The sequence below is a fragment of the Diabrotica virgifera genome, chromosome 4 (assembly GCF_917563875.1).
Source record: "Diabrotica virgifera virgifera chromosome 4, PGI_DIABVI_V3a".
NCBI lineage: Eukaryota > Metazoa > Arthropoda > Insecta > Coleoptera > Chrysomelidae > Diabrotica > Diabrotica virgifera.
In genome coordinates, this window is record NC_065446.1 from 161,738,652 (window position 1) to 161,753,413 (window position 14,762).

Consider the following 14,762-nt stretch of genomic DNA (forward strand, 5'->3'; position numbering starts at 1 on the left):
TCTCAAATATTTTTGACAGAGCAGGGAGAATACTTATAACTCTAATGTCATTATAACTTGTTGGGTTAGATGACTTTGGGAGTGGCCTTCCTACAGAAATTTTCCATTGGTCTGGAAAATAGCTTATCTCGATGCAACAGTTTATAATATAAGAAGTCTTGGTACCTAAGCCTCGGTCTTTCTCTTGCTCGTTGTCCTATCGGCCCTCTTCGATCAAAAACTTTTCTGGCTATGGCATCTTCCTCTCGCCTGATTACATGACCTATCCATCTAAGGCGTGCTACCTTAATGAATTGTACAACGTCAGGTTCTCCAAAATTTCTATACAACTCAAAGTTGTAACGCCTGCGCCACAAACCTTGTTCTTTTATGCCACCATATATTTGTCTTAAAATTTTTTTACCAAAGTGACCAAGTTTCTGAGCCATATGTTAGCACTGGTCTTATTAGTGTTTTGTAGATAGTCAATTTAATTTTTATAGGTATTTTTGAGGCCATCTGTCTTCTTAAGCCATAGTAGCACTTATTGGCGAGCACTATTCTTCTTTTAATTTCTTCACTGACATTGTTATCTTTAGTTAGCAGCGAGCCTATGTATATGAAGGTGCCGACACCTTCTAGTTCTAGGTCGTCAATTATTATTCTTGTAAGTGTCGGGTTGCTTGACCTAGTGCAACACATATATTTGGTCTTTTGAACATTTATATTTAGCCCCATTCTCTGTGCAGATGCTCTTAACGACCGAAATGCTTCAGTCAGAGATTCTTTAGATCTACCTATGATGTCTATGCCATCTGCGTATCCGACAATTTGTACTGATTTGTTAAAGATAGTACCATTCGTATTAATTTGGGAGTCTCGAATTATTTTTTCTAATGCCAGGTTAAATAAGAGACACGATAGTCCATCACCCTCTGTCTTAGTCTATTTTTGCAATGGAAGGGTCTTGAGAAATCGTTCTGGATCTTTACCACGCTCTCTGCTCCTGTGAGCGTTAAATTCAGTTAATTGGACAAAATGAAGCGGTATTGTAAATTCTACCATAGCAAGTAGAAGTTTACCTCTATTAACTGAGTCGTATGCGGCTTTGAAGTCCACGAATATGTGGTGGGTGTCGACGCCGAACTCTATGGTTTTTTCAAGGATCTGCCTCACTGTAAATATCTGGTCCGTTGTTGATTTATTAGGACGTAAACCGCACTGATATCCTCCTACTATTTCTTCAGCGTAGGGGAGAAGTCTTTTGTACAATACGTTGGACAACAATTTATATACCATATTGAGTAGAGTGATGCCTCTATAATTATCACACACCATCATGTCTTCATTTTTGTGTAGAGGACACAGTACATCCAACTTCCAGTCTGTGGGTGTTTCTTTCTGTTTCCAAATTGCAGTTATCAGTTTATGCATGTGTTTCAAGAGAGTGTCGCCGCCGTTTTTGAAGAGTTCAGCAGGGAGATTATCCGAACCGGGGGCTTTGTTATTTTTAAGTGTTAAGCTGGCTTCTCTAATTTCTTCTTCGGTGGGGAGTGGCTGCCGATCATCTTCATTAATTTGAAGCATGGGATCCTCCATCTCGCCATCTTCGTAATTGCCATTAAGCAGTTCTTCAAAATGTTGCGCCCATCTGTTTAGTATCTGTTCCTTGTTACTAATTATAGAGCCCTCCCTATTTTTACAGGCTATTATTCTGGGTTTGAAGTCTTTTCTGCAGCTATTTATCTGTTGGTAGAATTTTCGTATGTCTTTTCCATTGTGGTAGTTAATAATTTCGTTTAGAGCGTGTTCGTATTGTTCTTTCTTTTTTCTTCTGAACATTCTCTTTTCTTCCCTTCTAAGATTTTCATAATCTTCGAGAGTTGATCACGTTCTGCGCTGATGGAGTCTCTTATATGCTTCATTTTTTTGTTGGTTAATATGTCTACACTCTCCGTCGAACCAATCCTCATTTTTTCTGGTCTTGATAGGTTTTAATACAGTGTCAGCCGCTGTGTGCATGGCTTATTTACATTTAGTCCAATGCTCTTCTATACTTAAATTTTCACCGATGTTTGGTAATGTTTCGTCTAAGATTTTCATGTAATTTAGCTCTAGCAGTTTCAGATTTTAGCACCTCAGTATTATATTTTGTGGATTTTGTGCTGTGACTTTTTTTGCGTTAGATATGCGTGCTCTGAGCTTTGATTTTATAAGGTAGTGGTCGGAGTCTATATTAGCACCTCTACATGCTCTTACGTCCAGTAAATCAGAGAAATGTCGACTATCTATAAGTACGTGGTCAATTTGATACTTGGTCTGGCCGTCTGGTGATTGCCACGTGGCTTTGTGGATGTTTTTGTGTGGAAAGCACGTACTTACTACCACCATTCCTAACGATGCCGCGAGTTCAATCAGCCGTAAACCATTTTGGTTACTGACCGTATGGAGACTATGTTCGCCAATAGTTGGTCTGTAGATTGTTTCTTGACCAACTTTAGCATTAAGATCGCCGATAATAATTTTTATGTCATTGTCCTGACATTTCCTATAAGTGCTTTCCACTTTCTCATAAAATAGGTCTTTCTCCTCGTTTTCTTTTTCTTCAGTTGGAGCATGAACATTCATGGGATGTCGCCATTATCAACAAAAAAAGAAGATGTATTTGGTTATTATTCTAGTGACTTTCTTAGGTGTGAATCTGCCTTTTAAGTTTACTCCTCCTGGTTAAAAAATAAACTTTTTTTTATAGTACACCTACCCATAATGTTTTTTTTTCAGCTGCTCACTGTGTTACGGATACCTATGGTCATGCTTTGGGTAGAGAGAACTTTCAAGTTGTTGCGGGAAAAATGTACAATGCCTTTGGAGACGAACGAGATACGCATGCTCAATATAGAAAGGTAAGTTTGAAAGTTAAATAATTTAATTTCTGTCTTCTCCTGGTACCGGTGTATTTTTGTTTCATAGGAGTGGAACATAATGCTGCAAAAATTTTGAGTGTTTGTTATTGGTTCTTTATCTTTAAAATTTTGTTATTGGTTCATATTACTTGTTTCAGTCTATAAAATACCTTTAGATAAATAGTAGAAATTGAAGAGAGAGGCGTTGCAAGTCGGACAAAGAAACAATCCCTAACCAAATTTCCCACATAACAGATTGCCACTAAGCGTCGTATTCTTATTATGGCACAAAATGGATACCAACTTTTGCCTCTCAATATATGTCACTCTCAACATATGAAAATGAAACGGCACTTTCTTTATTTTGATTAATATATTCCTTCATTTCCCCTTCATTTTTAACTTCAAATATCTCGAAAACTAATGATTTTATCGTTGCGACTGAAGAGTATATTATTTACATAGAAGGTATGGGGATTCGAAGTGTTCCCAGAGAAGGGAAATATTGCAAAAAACTCTTCGGGATTTCATCAATCAATGTTTAAAGAATATCTACCTACCGTGGCAACTTCGAAATTTTTAGATAAATGTCCGATTTAGGGTTAAAAATGGCCGATTTCACAATTTTCAATCGCTTATATAACAAAAACTATTAACTTAAGAGAAAAATCACTAAAGACCTTTTTTGTTTGGAATGATTCAAGAAACTTAAAAAAATTTGTTCGATGCAAAAAAAATAATTTTAGGAAAAACCCCTAATCTTTCCCCTCGCCTGTCAAGGTCTTATGCTCTTCAGAATCGCCTGTCATTGTACATATTTCTTCGAAATGACTTACTCAAACACATACCTAAATTTAAACCTTAGAGGAGAAAGTTTCTTCTTGGTCATAAGACCTTTGTACCAAACCCTGTTCTTCTCCTTAAACTTTAATAAGTCCTGTGGCCTCAACGAAGGCCAACAGTTTTCTTATTTGTAGTTTTAGGATCTCTTCTGGTTCAAACCTCATTTGACCAGCGAAGTTCTGCCTTACATCACCTAGCACACTGCAATAGCATAGTATGTGTATGGCAGTTTCTTCTTCCATTTCGCACTTTCTGCACTATGGTTCATTTACCTTACCTAGTTTGTATAGGTGATTTCTTAAACGGCAATGTCCAGTCACCATTTCAGTGACCGTTTTGATCTCTCGTTTATTGAGGTTCACCAAACTGTTCGAGAGTTTTTTATCAATATTCTTGATTATTTTTTTAGTCTGGATTTGCCCTTGAGTGGTTCTCCATTTATTTTGATGATTCTTTATCAGCCATTTCTGAACCTCGTTTTTCATAGCATCTTTAGTGATGCCACAGAAAGGTTCTGGGCCTTCAAAAGTTTTTCTCGAGCCTTGTTTCGCTAACATATCTGCTCGTTCGTTCCCATGCACCCCTTCATGACCCGGCACCCATATTAAAGACACTTTATTGTCTTTTGCCAGGTTATTGAGGAGATCTTTGCAGTTTCTCACCAGTTTTGATTTGGTGAGAGGGTTCTTTACAGCCAGAATAGCCGATTGGCTATCTGTGTAAATGTTGATTCTCTTAGCTTTACGGTCCTCATCAATGATTTCATCAATGCAGGCCAACAAAGCAAAAACTTCAGCCTGGAACACCGTTGTATGTTGACCTAGACTGTAAGATTTATTATAGTTACATGTTTGCCCAAAGACTCCTGATCCAGTACCATGGGCAGTTTTAGATCCATCAGTGAACCATATTAAGTCTCCATTAATGTTTGGGACTTTTTGTTCTCTAGATGGTATAATTGTGTTAATCTTCTCAGTGAAGATTAGTTCTGGTGTCATCATATCTAAGTTCATCATAAAGATGTATTCCTCAAGTATAGTCCCAGTAATGTTTGTGTGGCTATTCAATACATAATTTGGCCTCCAAGTATGGTTTGCTTTGAGCCTCAGGATGGTCATAAAGGCTACCGCCGAAATATACAAGTCCAGCGGAGGGAGACCTGTGATAGCCTCTAATGAAGCCGTTCCTGTACTATTCAAGGCTCCTGTTATATTTAGAAGCGCTTGTCTTTTTAGGGTGGTGAGAATGGTCACACAAGATTGCAAAGCCGTCTTTCTCCACCAGAGTACTGACCCATAAGTAACTGTCGGTCGTATTACTGATGTGTACAACCAACGTATCACCTTTGGTTTCAATCCCCAGGTTTTACCTACAACTCGTCTGCAGTTCCAGAAGAGTCGCTTAGCCCTATTGGTTATATTGGTAATATGAGTATTCCAATTGAGTTTCGAATCCAGGGTTACCCCTAGATACTTAACCTCATTGGTTCTTTCCAGTACCTCTCCAAATAATTTCAGCTCACTCAGTCCAGTAAGCTTCCTCTTATTTGTAAAGGCTACCAGTTTAGTTTTAGAAGGGTTCACGGAGAGGTTCTCTTTCAGACACCAGTTCTCTATGTAGTGAAGGGCCTATCGCATCTGATACGCAACAGTGCTGGGAAATTTTTCCCTAGTTACTATCACGATATCATCTGCGAAACCCTGGACCCAGATTCCTTGGGCGCTTAGCCCATGAATCAGATCATCGACAACTATGTTCCATAATGACGGTGACAATACACCGCCTTGAGGGCATCCCTTAGTTGCCCTCAGATTTATGGTATCTTCATGCGTATCTGTGGATATTATTCTGCTCTGAAGCATCTCAATAATCCACTTGCATGTTGTGTTGTTGATTTTCTTCCTCACCAGTGCGCTTTGTATAGACTTGATTGAGGTATTATCAAATGCACCTTCTATATCTAAAAATGCAGCAAGGACGACTTCTTTCTGATGCAGACTCCTTTCGAGTTTCGACACTAGATTGTGCAGGGCGGCTTCACCTGATTTTCCTGCCTGATTGCATTGCCGTTGGTGCAGTGGATTTTCATTTAAATTGTTTTTCTTGATGTGTTCATTCAAGATTTTTTCCATGGTTTTTAACATGAATGAGGTCAGACTTATAGGCCTGTAGGATTTTGCTAAAGTGTAATCTGTTTTTCCTGGTTTGGGAATAAACGCCACCCTTGCCCTTCTTCAAGCTTTGGGAATGTATCCCAGAGCATGGCTAGCTCTAAATATTGTGATCAGGGGACCCATGATTATTTCCAGACCCTCCTGGAGAAGCTTAGGAAATATACCATCCGGTCCCGCAGTTTTATAAGGTTCAAAAGGTTCAATAGCCCATCTGACCTTGTGAGAACCAAAGATCTCGTCAGAGGTCAGCCAGTCCCTTTTGGTTGGGCTATTGTTTGCTTGATGATTGTTATTAGCAGTCAATTGCGTCGACCCTGGAAAGTGAACACTTAAAAGATGCTCTACAGCCTCCTTCTCTGTGTCCGTATACTTTCCATTGGGCAATTTCATTGACTTGGGTTTGTTAATGTTATCTCTTTTGAGGATTCTGTTAACCCTGGCGCTTTCAGGTACACTTTCAATGTTTTCACAGAATTCTCTCCAGGATCTTTCCTTAGCGGATTGGATTTTCTTATTATAGGTTTTCAGTTTTACCTTATATGCTTCCCAATAACCTGATTTCTTCGCCCTATTGAAGAGCCGTCTTGTTTCTCTTTTGAGATCAAACAGCTCCTTATTCCACCAAGTTACTTGCCTGGGAGGGCGACTTTCTTTTAACGGGCAGTTTTCCTTATATGAGACGACTATTGCATGCTGCAACCAGTCCACTGCCATCTCAACCTCAACATTGTTTTTTGGTATTTTAGGATAATTCCGTATTCCCGTAATCCGATTCCCAATCGGTCACCTTAGGGTCTCTATAGAACCTTGGTTCCGGTTTGACTGAGTTTATCTCAAAGCATATGTATGCATGATCCGATAAGGATAACGCATCCGACACATGCCAGTCAGATATTATGTTCCCAATCCCCATAGAGCATAGGCTTAGGTCGATTAGTGATTCTGCTCTTGATATCCTGAAGGTGGGCTTATTACCCCTGTTCAGAAGATCAAGTTCAGTAGTGCAAAGGTACTCAAAAAGTAACTTACCTCTATTGTTTGTATCTCTGCTTCCCCAAATGATGTGGTGGGCGTTGGAGTCGACTCCAATGATAAGTTCTGTATGCTTATCATTGGTGTATTCTAGAAGGTTCTCTAGGTTAGTCCCTGGAAGTTTTTCTTTAGTGTCAATAGGAAGGTAAAGAGACGCAACAGTCAACTCTGTAACCAACCCATTGCAATTCAGTTTAATTGTGGCAGCTGTCATGTCTCCCGTACAGAGCTCCATAACTGGTACCAGGTTAAGGTCAGATCTACAAAAGATACAAGTTCTGATTTTATTGTCAGGTACTCCCAAAATTAGTTCCCATCCCTTAACATTTAATCCCCGTATCTTACCTTCATTTATCCACGGCTGTCTTGCTTTACCCTCTTCCAACAGTATAATACTTTCTCGCTGTAGAAGGTAATAAGGCTTCCATTGAAGCCTTTCGAGCTGTGCCTCTGACTCCTTATCAATTCGGAGACTCGCATGCAGTCCTCCGTCAGTTGCTGGTTTGGAACTCAGAATTGCCTAACGACTGGTCCTTAGTTAAGGATTTTGTTTTTCAATTCGTGCCAGTGGCACTTTCAGATCTTCATTTTTAGTCTCTGGAAGGTACATCAGTACACGCTTCGATTTTGGGAGTTCCTCAGCCTTAATGACCTTCCACTCCGTCTTTTCTTCCAAGAAATCCTTTGTGATCTTAAAGGACTCCTCGTCAGCACATATCAACCCATAGTATCCATCCATGAGCCGATTACCTTCGTAACGAGGTGCGCAAGGAACCTCATCGATAAGTTTAATTAGGGCCTCTTTTATTGCCCCAACGTCTTTTTCCGTTACAGATATGTCTGGGTATTCTTTGGGAATTATTGCCGTCTTTATTCCCGTAAGAGCTGCTGAGCTTTTTGAAAGAGGCAGCAGCAGTTCTGCTCTTTTTTGTTAATTTCTCCTCAGGAGTGCTTCTATCAGACACAGTCCGCTTGACAGCTTGTGTGATTTCGGCATTTCCAGGAGTTTTATTTTGAGGTCTAGGAGGTAATTTGACCTTAGAAGTATCAATTCCCTGTTCTCTCATTTTCCGAAGCTTTCTTCTCTGTGCCCCAGATATTGTTGGTCGAGAAACCTCATCCTCAGCACCTTTTAAAGGAGTCCGCATTGCATCCTCAGTATTTTTATTACCCGATGTGATGGGATTATTTTCTTCCAGATTCTGCCGAACAGTCTCAGTGGAAGTTTGATTGTTTGTTGGGTTCTCCTGCGAGACCCCTAGAGTTAAATCTTTTAAATTTTTGCATGGTTCCATATTGATCCCACGAGTATGGGAGAAATAAACTGTCCATACCAGCAGCGCTCCCTGTGCCGGTATAAGGCCTTAAATGAAAGGGGCCGAAGCTTTCTTCTCTGTGCCCCAGATATTTTTGGTCGAGAAACCTCATCCTCAGCATCTTTTAAAGGAGTCCGCATTGCGTCCTCAGTATTTTTATTACCCAATGTGATGGGATTATTTTCTTCCAGATTCTGCCGAACAGTCTCAGTGGAAGTTTGATTGTTTGTTGGGTTCTCCTGCGAGACCCCTAGGGTTAAATCTTTTAAATTTTTGCATGGTTCCATATTGATCCCACGAGTATGGGAGAAATCAACTGTCCATACCAGCAGCGCTCCCTGTGCCGGTATAAGGCCTTAAATGAAAGGGGGTGTGGCCTGGTTCCCCCAGTCGACCGTTTGAGACAGTTCAATTTAGACACACAACTGCCATGCAGGCCTGGGCACGGTACAATTACACCTTTACCTTGTGTGTTGGGGGTGTAGGTTTAGTGGGAAAAAGGATGAAGGAGGGATAGCATTTTCTGGTTGTACTCGGAGTGTAGGATATATACAGCTGGTAAATAGGAGAAAGTTTATTTTACCCCTAAATTTGCACTTTTCGATTCACCTGGTAGATACACGTGCACCGCTGATGCCTGCCAGGTCATGGTTTTTAGCCTTGGTGTGCTATGAATTATCACTAGACAAATTTCTAACCTTACAGGACGACCGTTAGTCGGAGGGTTCACTAGCTCTTAGACTATTATCATACTAGGCAGAAAATTTGGTTAGTATACACAGTATACACCCTACAAAATTATAATAAATAGCTACTACCAGCGGTGTACGATAGGGATAGTGAATGGTTGACCCTTCCCAAATTTTACTTCACTGGGGGAATTACTATCTTAGCGCAATTTTTCGATTGTCCAATACTTTCTATGTAAATAATATACTCTTGATTGGTATGTGGAACAATGGAACGATAAACTCATTAGTTTTCGAGATATTTGAAGTTAAAAATAAAACGCCACAGTTATTTTGATTAATTTATATGATTTATATGATTATTGTTTAAAAATTATTTGTACCCAGTACCTACTTTAAAACTATTGGAAGTATCCTTATCATACTTGGCATAAAATGTAGGTATTTTATACCCTACTAAATTATGTTAAATAATCGTTTCTGGCCACTACCAGAGGCGTACGACACGGAAAAAATAACTGGCTGACTCTTTCCAAATTCCTCGCCACTGACGGAATTGCTATTTTAGTGTAATTTTTAGATTCTCCGATAGTTTTCAAATACAGCAATCTATTAGTTATAAACATTCTAATAATAAGCGTCTTTGGGGTTCGAAGTAAAAATGACTTTGGAGAAGTCAGTCCAATGACTGGACCTCTATTATGGAACAAACTCTACAAACATGACATTCCGATAATATCCTATACAGTGATGAGCGCGCTAATAACGGGCAAAATAACGTAAAATATGGAAAACATTTTAAGTTTTGAGATAAAAAGAAATGAAACTAGTAGAGGTGAGAAATTTGGCGATATCAACCTATAAATGTACAATATTATATTGATTGTCTCCCACCTTTACACGTATCAGAGGAGTATGTCAATTAAAACTGTCACTGTCACTGTGGTAGTTGCCAAATTCGTCCGATACGTCTAAAGGTGGGAAACAATCAATATAATGTAAATTTATAGGTTTCTATCTCTAAATTTCCCACCTCGCCTAGTTTCATCTCTTTTATCTCACACCTTATTTTGTTTTCCATCTTTTGCGCTATTTTTCCGGTTATTAGCGCGCTCATCACTGTATTCGCGGTGTGCAAGTACTTGGAAGGGAAACGAGAAACGACCGTGCGCGAGTCGCGGAGAAATATTGCAACTATCTTAAATAATTCATATTGTCAATTGAAATTGTCAAATTGACGTATATTTCATACCTTCTGTCATTGAAGCAGAAAAATTATATATTGCTCCACAATATTGATATGATATGCAATTATTATATAAAGGTAAATTTAATCAATTGTATTTTGCTTGCAGTACTGCATTTTAATACGTAATTTTATTTACTACATACAATTGTTTACGTTTGCATAACATAACCTGCATCTTATTTTTTCTTCTTATTATTTTTTTGGACTATGGCCTTGACAATTATCCAGCAACCAGGACTAATATAAGTGGCCAATATAATTAAAAGTGCGAATAAAAGTACAGAGCGTAGAAATAGAGGTCGCTTTGCCGAACTTGCACGGTCCCAATACACATACCATACATTTCACATTTACAAACAATACATTATATCTAAAATATATACACAATTACGGCGAGTTACAATATTTATGTATAAATCTGGTCCAATGGATTTTTACGTTTTAGTCTGTGAGTTTGTTGAATGTTATCAAGCAAGTTTATTGGCAGGGCATTTGGATGAGTTTCTAGGCGGTTGATGTACCGAACACTGCACGGAACTATCACTTCACTGATCGCAGGTATTTCTAGATCACAATAAATGTCTTTGTTTGACACGAACCATGGGGAATCTGTTATAGAGAGTAACACTTTAGATTGTAATCTTTCCATTATGGATAGGTTGGATTTTTCTGCTGTTAGTCCTGTCGCCAGGGGGGGTACAACGGCCTCGTTAATTCAGATGGACTTACCCAAATTTTTTTTATGTATTTTGACCCGTAGAACACGAATTTTTTGGGTAACAGTTGATCCGGATGTCGATAAGATTGTTATAGACCAAGAACTTGAGGAATCAAATAACAGCGATTTTTGGCAAAACAAAACAATATTTTGTATTTTTTGGGTCATTTTAAGCAAAAAATATTTCTACAAGTTTTTTAGTAGGATGCACAGTTTTCGAGATAAACGCGGTTGAACTTTCAAAAAATCGAAAAACTGCAATTTTTAAACCCGAATAACTTTTGATTAAAAAATAAAATAGCAATTCTGCTTAGCGCCTTTGAAAGTTCAAGTCAAATTATGTCGGTTTTGATTATTTGCATTGCTAAAAATTTATTGTGTTATTGCTAAACAAAGCTACAAACAACTAGTGCGTGAGTGATGTTTCTATGATTTCTCATTTAAAATCGAACGAGTAGGTAGAATAGGTACTAGTGCAATCAAGACTATTTCTACGTTACATGCGTTAAAACGCATGTAAAAGCACGGGAAACCCTACGTGTTTATAGCTTTGTTAAACAATAAAAAAATAAATTTTTACCAATGCAAATAATCAAAACCGATATAATTTGACTTAAACTTTCAAATGCGGTAAGCAGACTTGCTATTTTATTTTTTAATCAAAAGTTATTCGGGTTCAAAAATTGCAATTTTTCGATTTTTTTAAAGTTCAACCGCGTTTATCTCGAAAACTGTGCATCCTACGAAAAAACTTGTAGAAATATTTTTTACTTAAAATGGCCCAAAAAATACAAAATATTGTTTTGTTTTGCCAAAAATCGCTGTTATTTGATTCCTCAAGTTCTTGGTCTATAACAATCTTATCGACATCCGGATCAACTGTTACCCAAAAAATTCGTGTTCTACGGGTCAAAATACATAAAAAAAACTTGAGTAAGTCCATCTGAATTAACGAGGCCGTTGTACCCCCCCTGGCGACAGGACTATGTACCCCATAGCTGGATGCCATAGGTCCAGACTGGTTTCAGTATTGTATTGTATACCAGCAGTTTGTTACGTATAGACAACTTCGATGTTCTGCCCAGGATCCAATAATGTTTACGAAATTTTAAGTTTAACTGTTGGCGCTTTTTCCGTATATGGGTCCGTCATGTCAAAGATATGTCCAGGTGCATTGCAAGGTATTTAACGATTTCAGCTTGAGAAATTGCTTTGTTATTTATTTCTATATTAGGCGATATTTTGTGAGATTTTGTAAATATGATATGTTGTGATTTAGATTCACTGATCCTTATACGTAGTGTGACCAACTCCAATTTAGTCGAATTTGGGACAAGACTGAAAAAACTACCTAAAATCCGGGACTTTTCAATGAAAATCGGGCTATTTTTTTAATATAAAACTTTAATATCATCATTTTATTGATTATTTAAAATTTTTATGTTGACAAAAATTTTTTGATGGAATGGGTTGTAATGATAATTACATTTTTGTTTTTTGACTTTTTTTGTTTTTGACGTTTCGACTTTCAAGCCGGAAATCGTTCTCAAAAAACGAAAAATTAGAAAATCAACCAATGTTGGATTTTCATGTAAATTGAACCTTGGGTTAAAATATAATTATCATTATTTGATATTCATGTTTTTAAATTGTCTTTTCAGAAGACGATAATTAAAATACAGAATCCGGAAAAAGTCCAAAGTTACCTAGAGTTTTCGTAGAACTATTATAATATAACGATATAAAATGCATGCGTTTTGGATGTGGTATTATTAGTATAACAGTCTAGAAATTGTCGACTTTTTTTCGTCTCACCAATTCAATTTGATGTGAATTCTTAGAAGAATGATGTATTAAAAATTTCAATATGGAATTTTACCAAAACGTTGAAAATTCGGATGGCCCGGAAGCCTTGTCCGGGACGCCGGGACACGACTTCGTAATTCGGGCCATGTCCCGGATTTTTCGGGCTAATTATTTGATATTCATGTTTTTAAATTGTCTTTTCAGAAGACGATAATTAAAATACAGAATCCGGAAAAAGTCCAAAGTTACCTAGAGTTTTCGTAGAACTATTATAATATAACGATATAAAATGCATGCGTTTTGGATGTGGTATTATTAGTATAACAGTCTAGAAATTGTCGACTTTTTTTCGTCTCACCAATTCAATTTGATGTGAATTCTTAGAAGAATGATGTATTAAAAATTTCAATATGGAATTTTACCAAAACGTTGAAAATTCGGATGGCCCGGAAGCCTTGTCCGGGACGCCGGGACACGACTTCGTAATTCGGGCCATGTCCCGGATTTTTCGGGCTAATTGGTGACTCTACTTATACGCCATTTATTTGTCCATTTTTCAATGTCCATAATATGCCTTTAAAGAAATTCGGTAGCTGTTTCGGGATTTTCATCTGTAACTAACATAGCTGTGTCGTCTGCGAATGTTGTAGCCGTTACATTTTCATTTGTTGGTATGTCGAAAACTAATGACTTTATCGGTGACAATGAAGAGTATATTATTTATATAAAGTGTATTTATGAATCGAAAAATTGCGCTAAAATAGTAGTTCCCCCAGTGGCATAGAATATAGGAAGAATCAAGCATTCACTATCCCTTGTCGTACGCCTCTGGTAGTAGCTAGAAACGTTTATTTAACACAATTTAGTAGGGCGTATAGAAGCCACACTTGTTGCCAAGTATGATAAGGACACGTCAAATATTTTTAAAGTACAGTGAAACCTCGATAAGTCGGATTAATCATGACCGCGGTCGATCCGGGTTATCGAAAATCCGAGTTAGCCGGAGAATATGGTAAAAATTAGTAAAATAAATATTTTTAATAGGAAAATACACATTATAATTGCAAAAACATGAAATACATATGCACAGTACATCTAAATTACGTACAGTGGTATATACTATTGTATATTTCTTGGTAAAAAACTCAGTCAAAGTGAAAAAATGTTTGTTTTGTCTGATGAAAATCGGTCCGGGTTAGCCGGATTTCCGGGTTATCGGGGGCCGACTTATCGGGGTTCCACTGTACTGGGTAAAAATATTTTTTTAATTTTTAGAAAGAACACCCTGTAACTCCGTAAGTAGCCATGTTTTATTTAAGTGATTTGGGTTAAATCTTAATATTTTGAGGTCTAGAATCTACAGCTCAGAGATTGGACATTTTTAAAGAAACACCCTGTATATTAAAAAGTATATCTCCTTAACAATTATTGTCATAAACTCTGTGTAACTATTCTTCCTTGTACTCAAGAAGCTCGAGATAAAGTTTTTTTCTTGGCTATTCTTTTATCTCCAGTGTTCAGTAAAGCAAATAAATGTATTTATATTTTAATATAAAAACCCAAAATAATATTTACATTCGTTTTAGATATCGGAAATTGTTGTACATGAAGGATATAGAGGAGAAAGTCAAAGGTACATTGCTGATATAGCTCTGCTCATAACTCAAGAGTTGTTCAAACTTGATCGATTTGTTCTGCCTGTGTGTATTGATTATACAAACAGCGTATATTTAACTAATCATCAAATAGGAGAGGTAAGTTCCTTTATAAATCGAGGTCTGAGGACCATAAAGTTCCAAGCGACAGTTTGTACAAAACTTGTTTTTTAACAGAAATCGATTGTTCTTTAAGTTCTGCATATAATGGTATTGAAAGTTCTGCCATTCGCAGAGGCGGCTCTAGCCGATGTAGCTAGCGCCCGTATGCAGGCTGCAGCAGGCGACGCCATTGCGCCCTTTGATAGACGCGCAGTCAAAATTGAATAATTGATGGATTCGATCGTTAAGTATTTGTACTTGATGGAAGTTCGTTTTGTCTAGCAATTAAACTGAAA

At 37.6% G+C, this 14,762-nt stretch overlaps 1 protein-coding gene across 2 annotated transcripts in view; it reads left to right on the forward strand.

Moving 5' to 3' along the window:
• Positions 1-14,762, forward strand: part of LOC114330764 (clotting factor C-like) — a 114,560-nt gene that overhangs the window by 48,647 nt on the left and 51,151 nt on the right. For both annotated transcript variants that reach the window (XM_028280177.2, XM_028280178.2), the window contains 2 exons: positions 2,761-2,882; positions 14,296-14,463. In XM_028280177.2, coding sequence (XP_028135978.1) covers positions 2,761-2,882; positions 14,296-14,463 — 290 coding nt within the window. The remainder of the gene's footprint in view (positions 1-2,760; positions 2,883-14,295; positions 14,464-14,762) is intronic.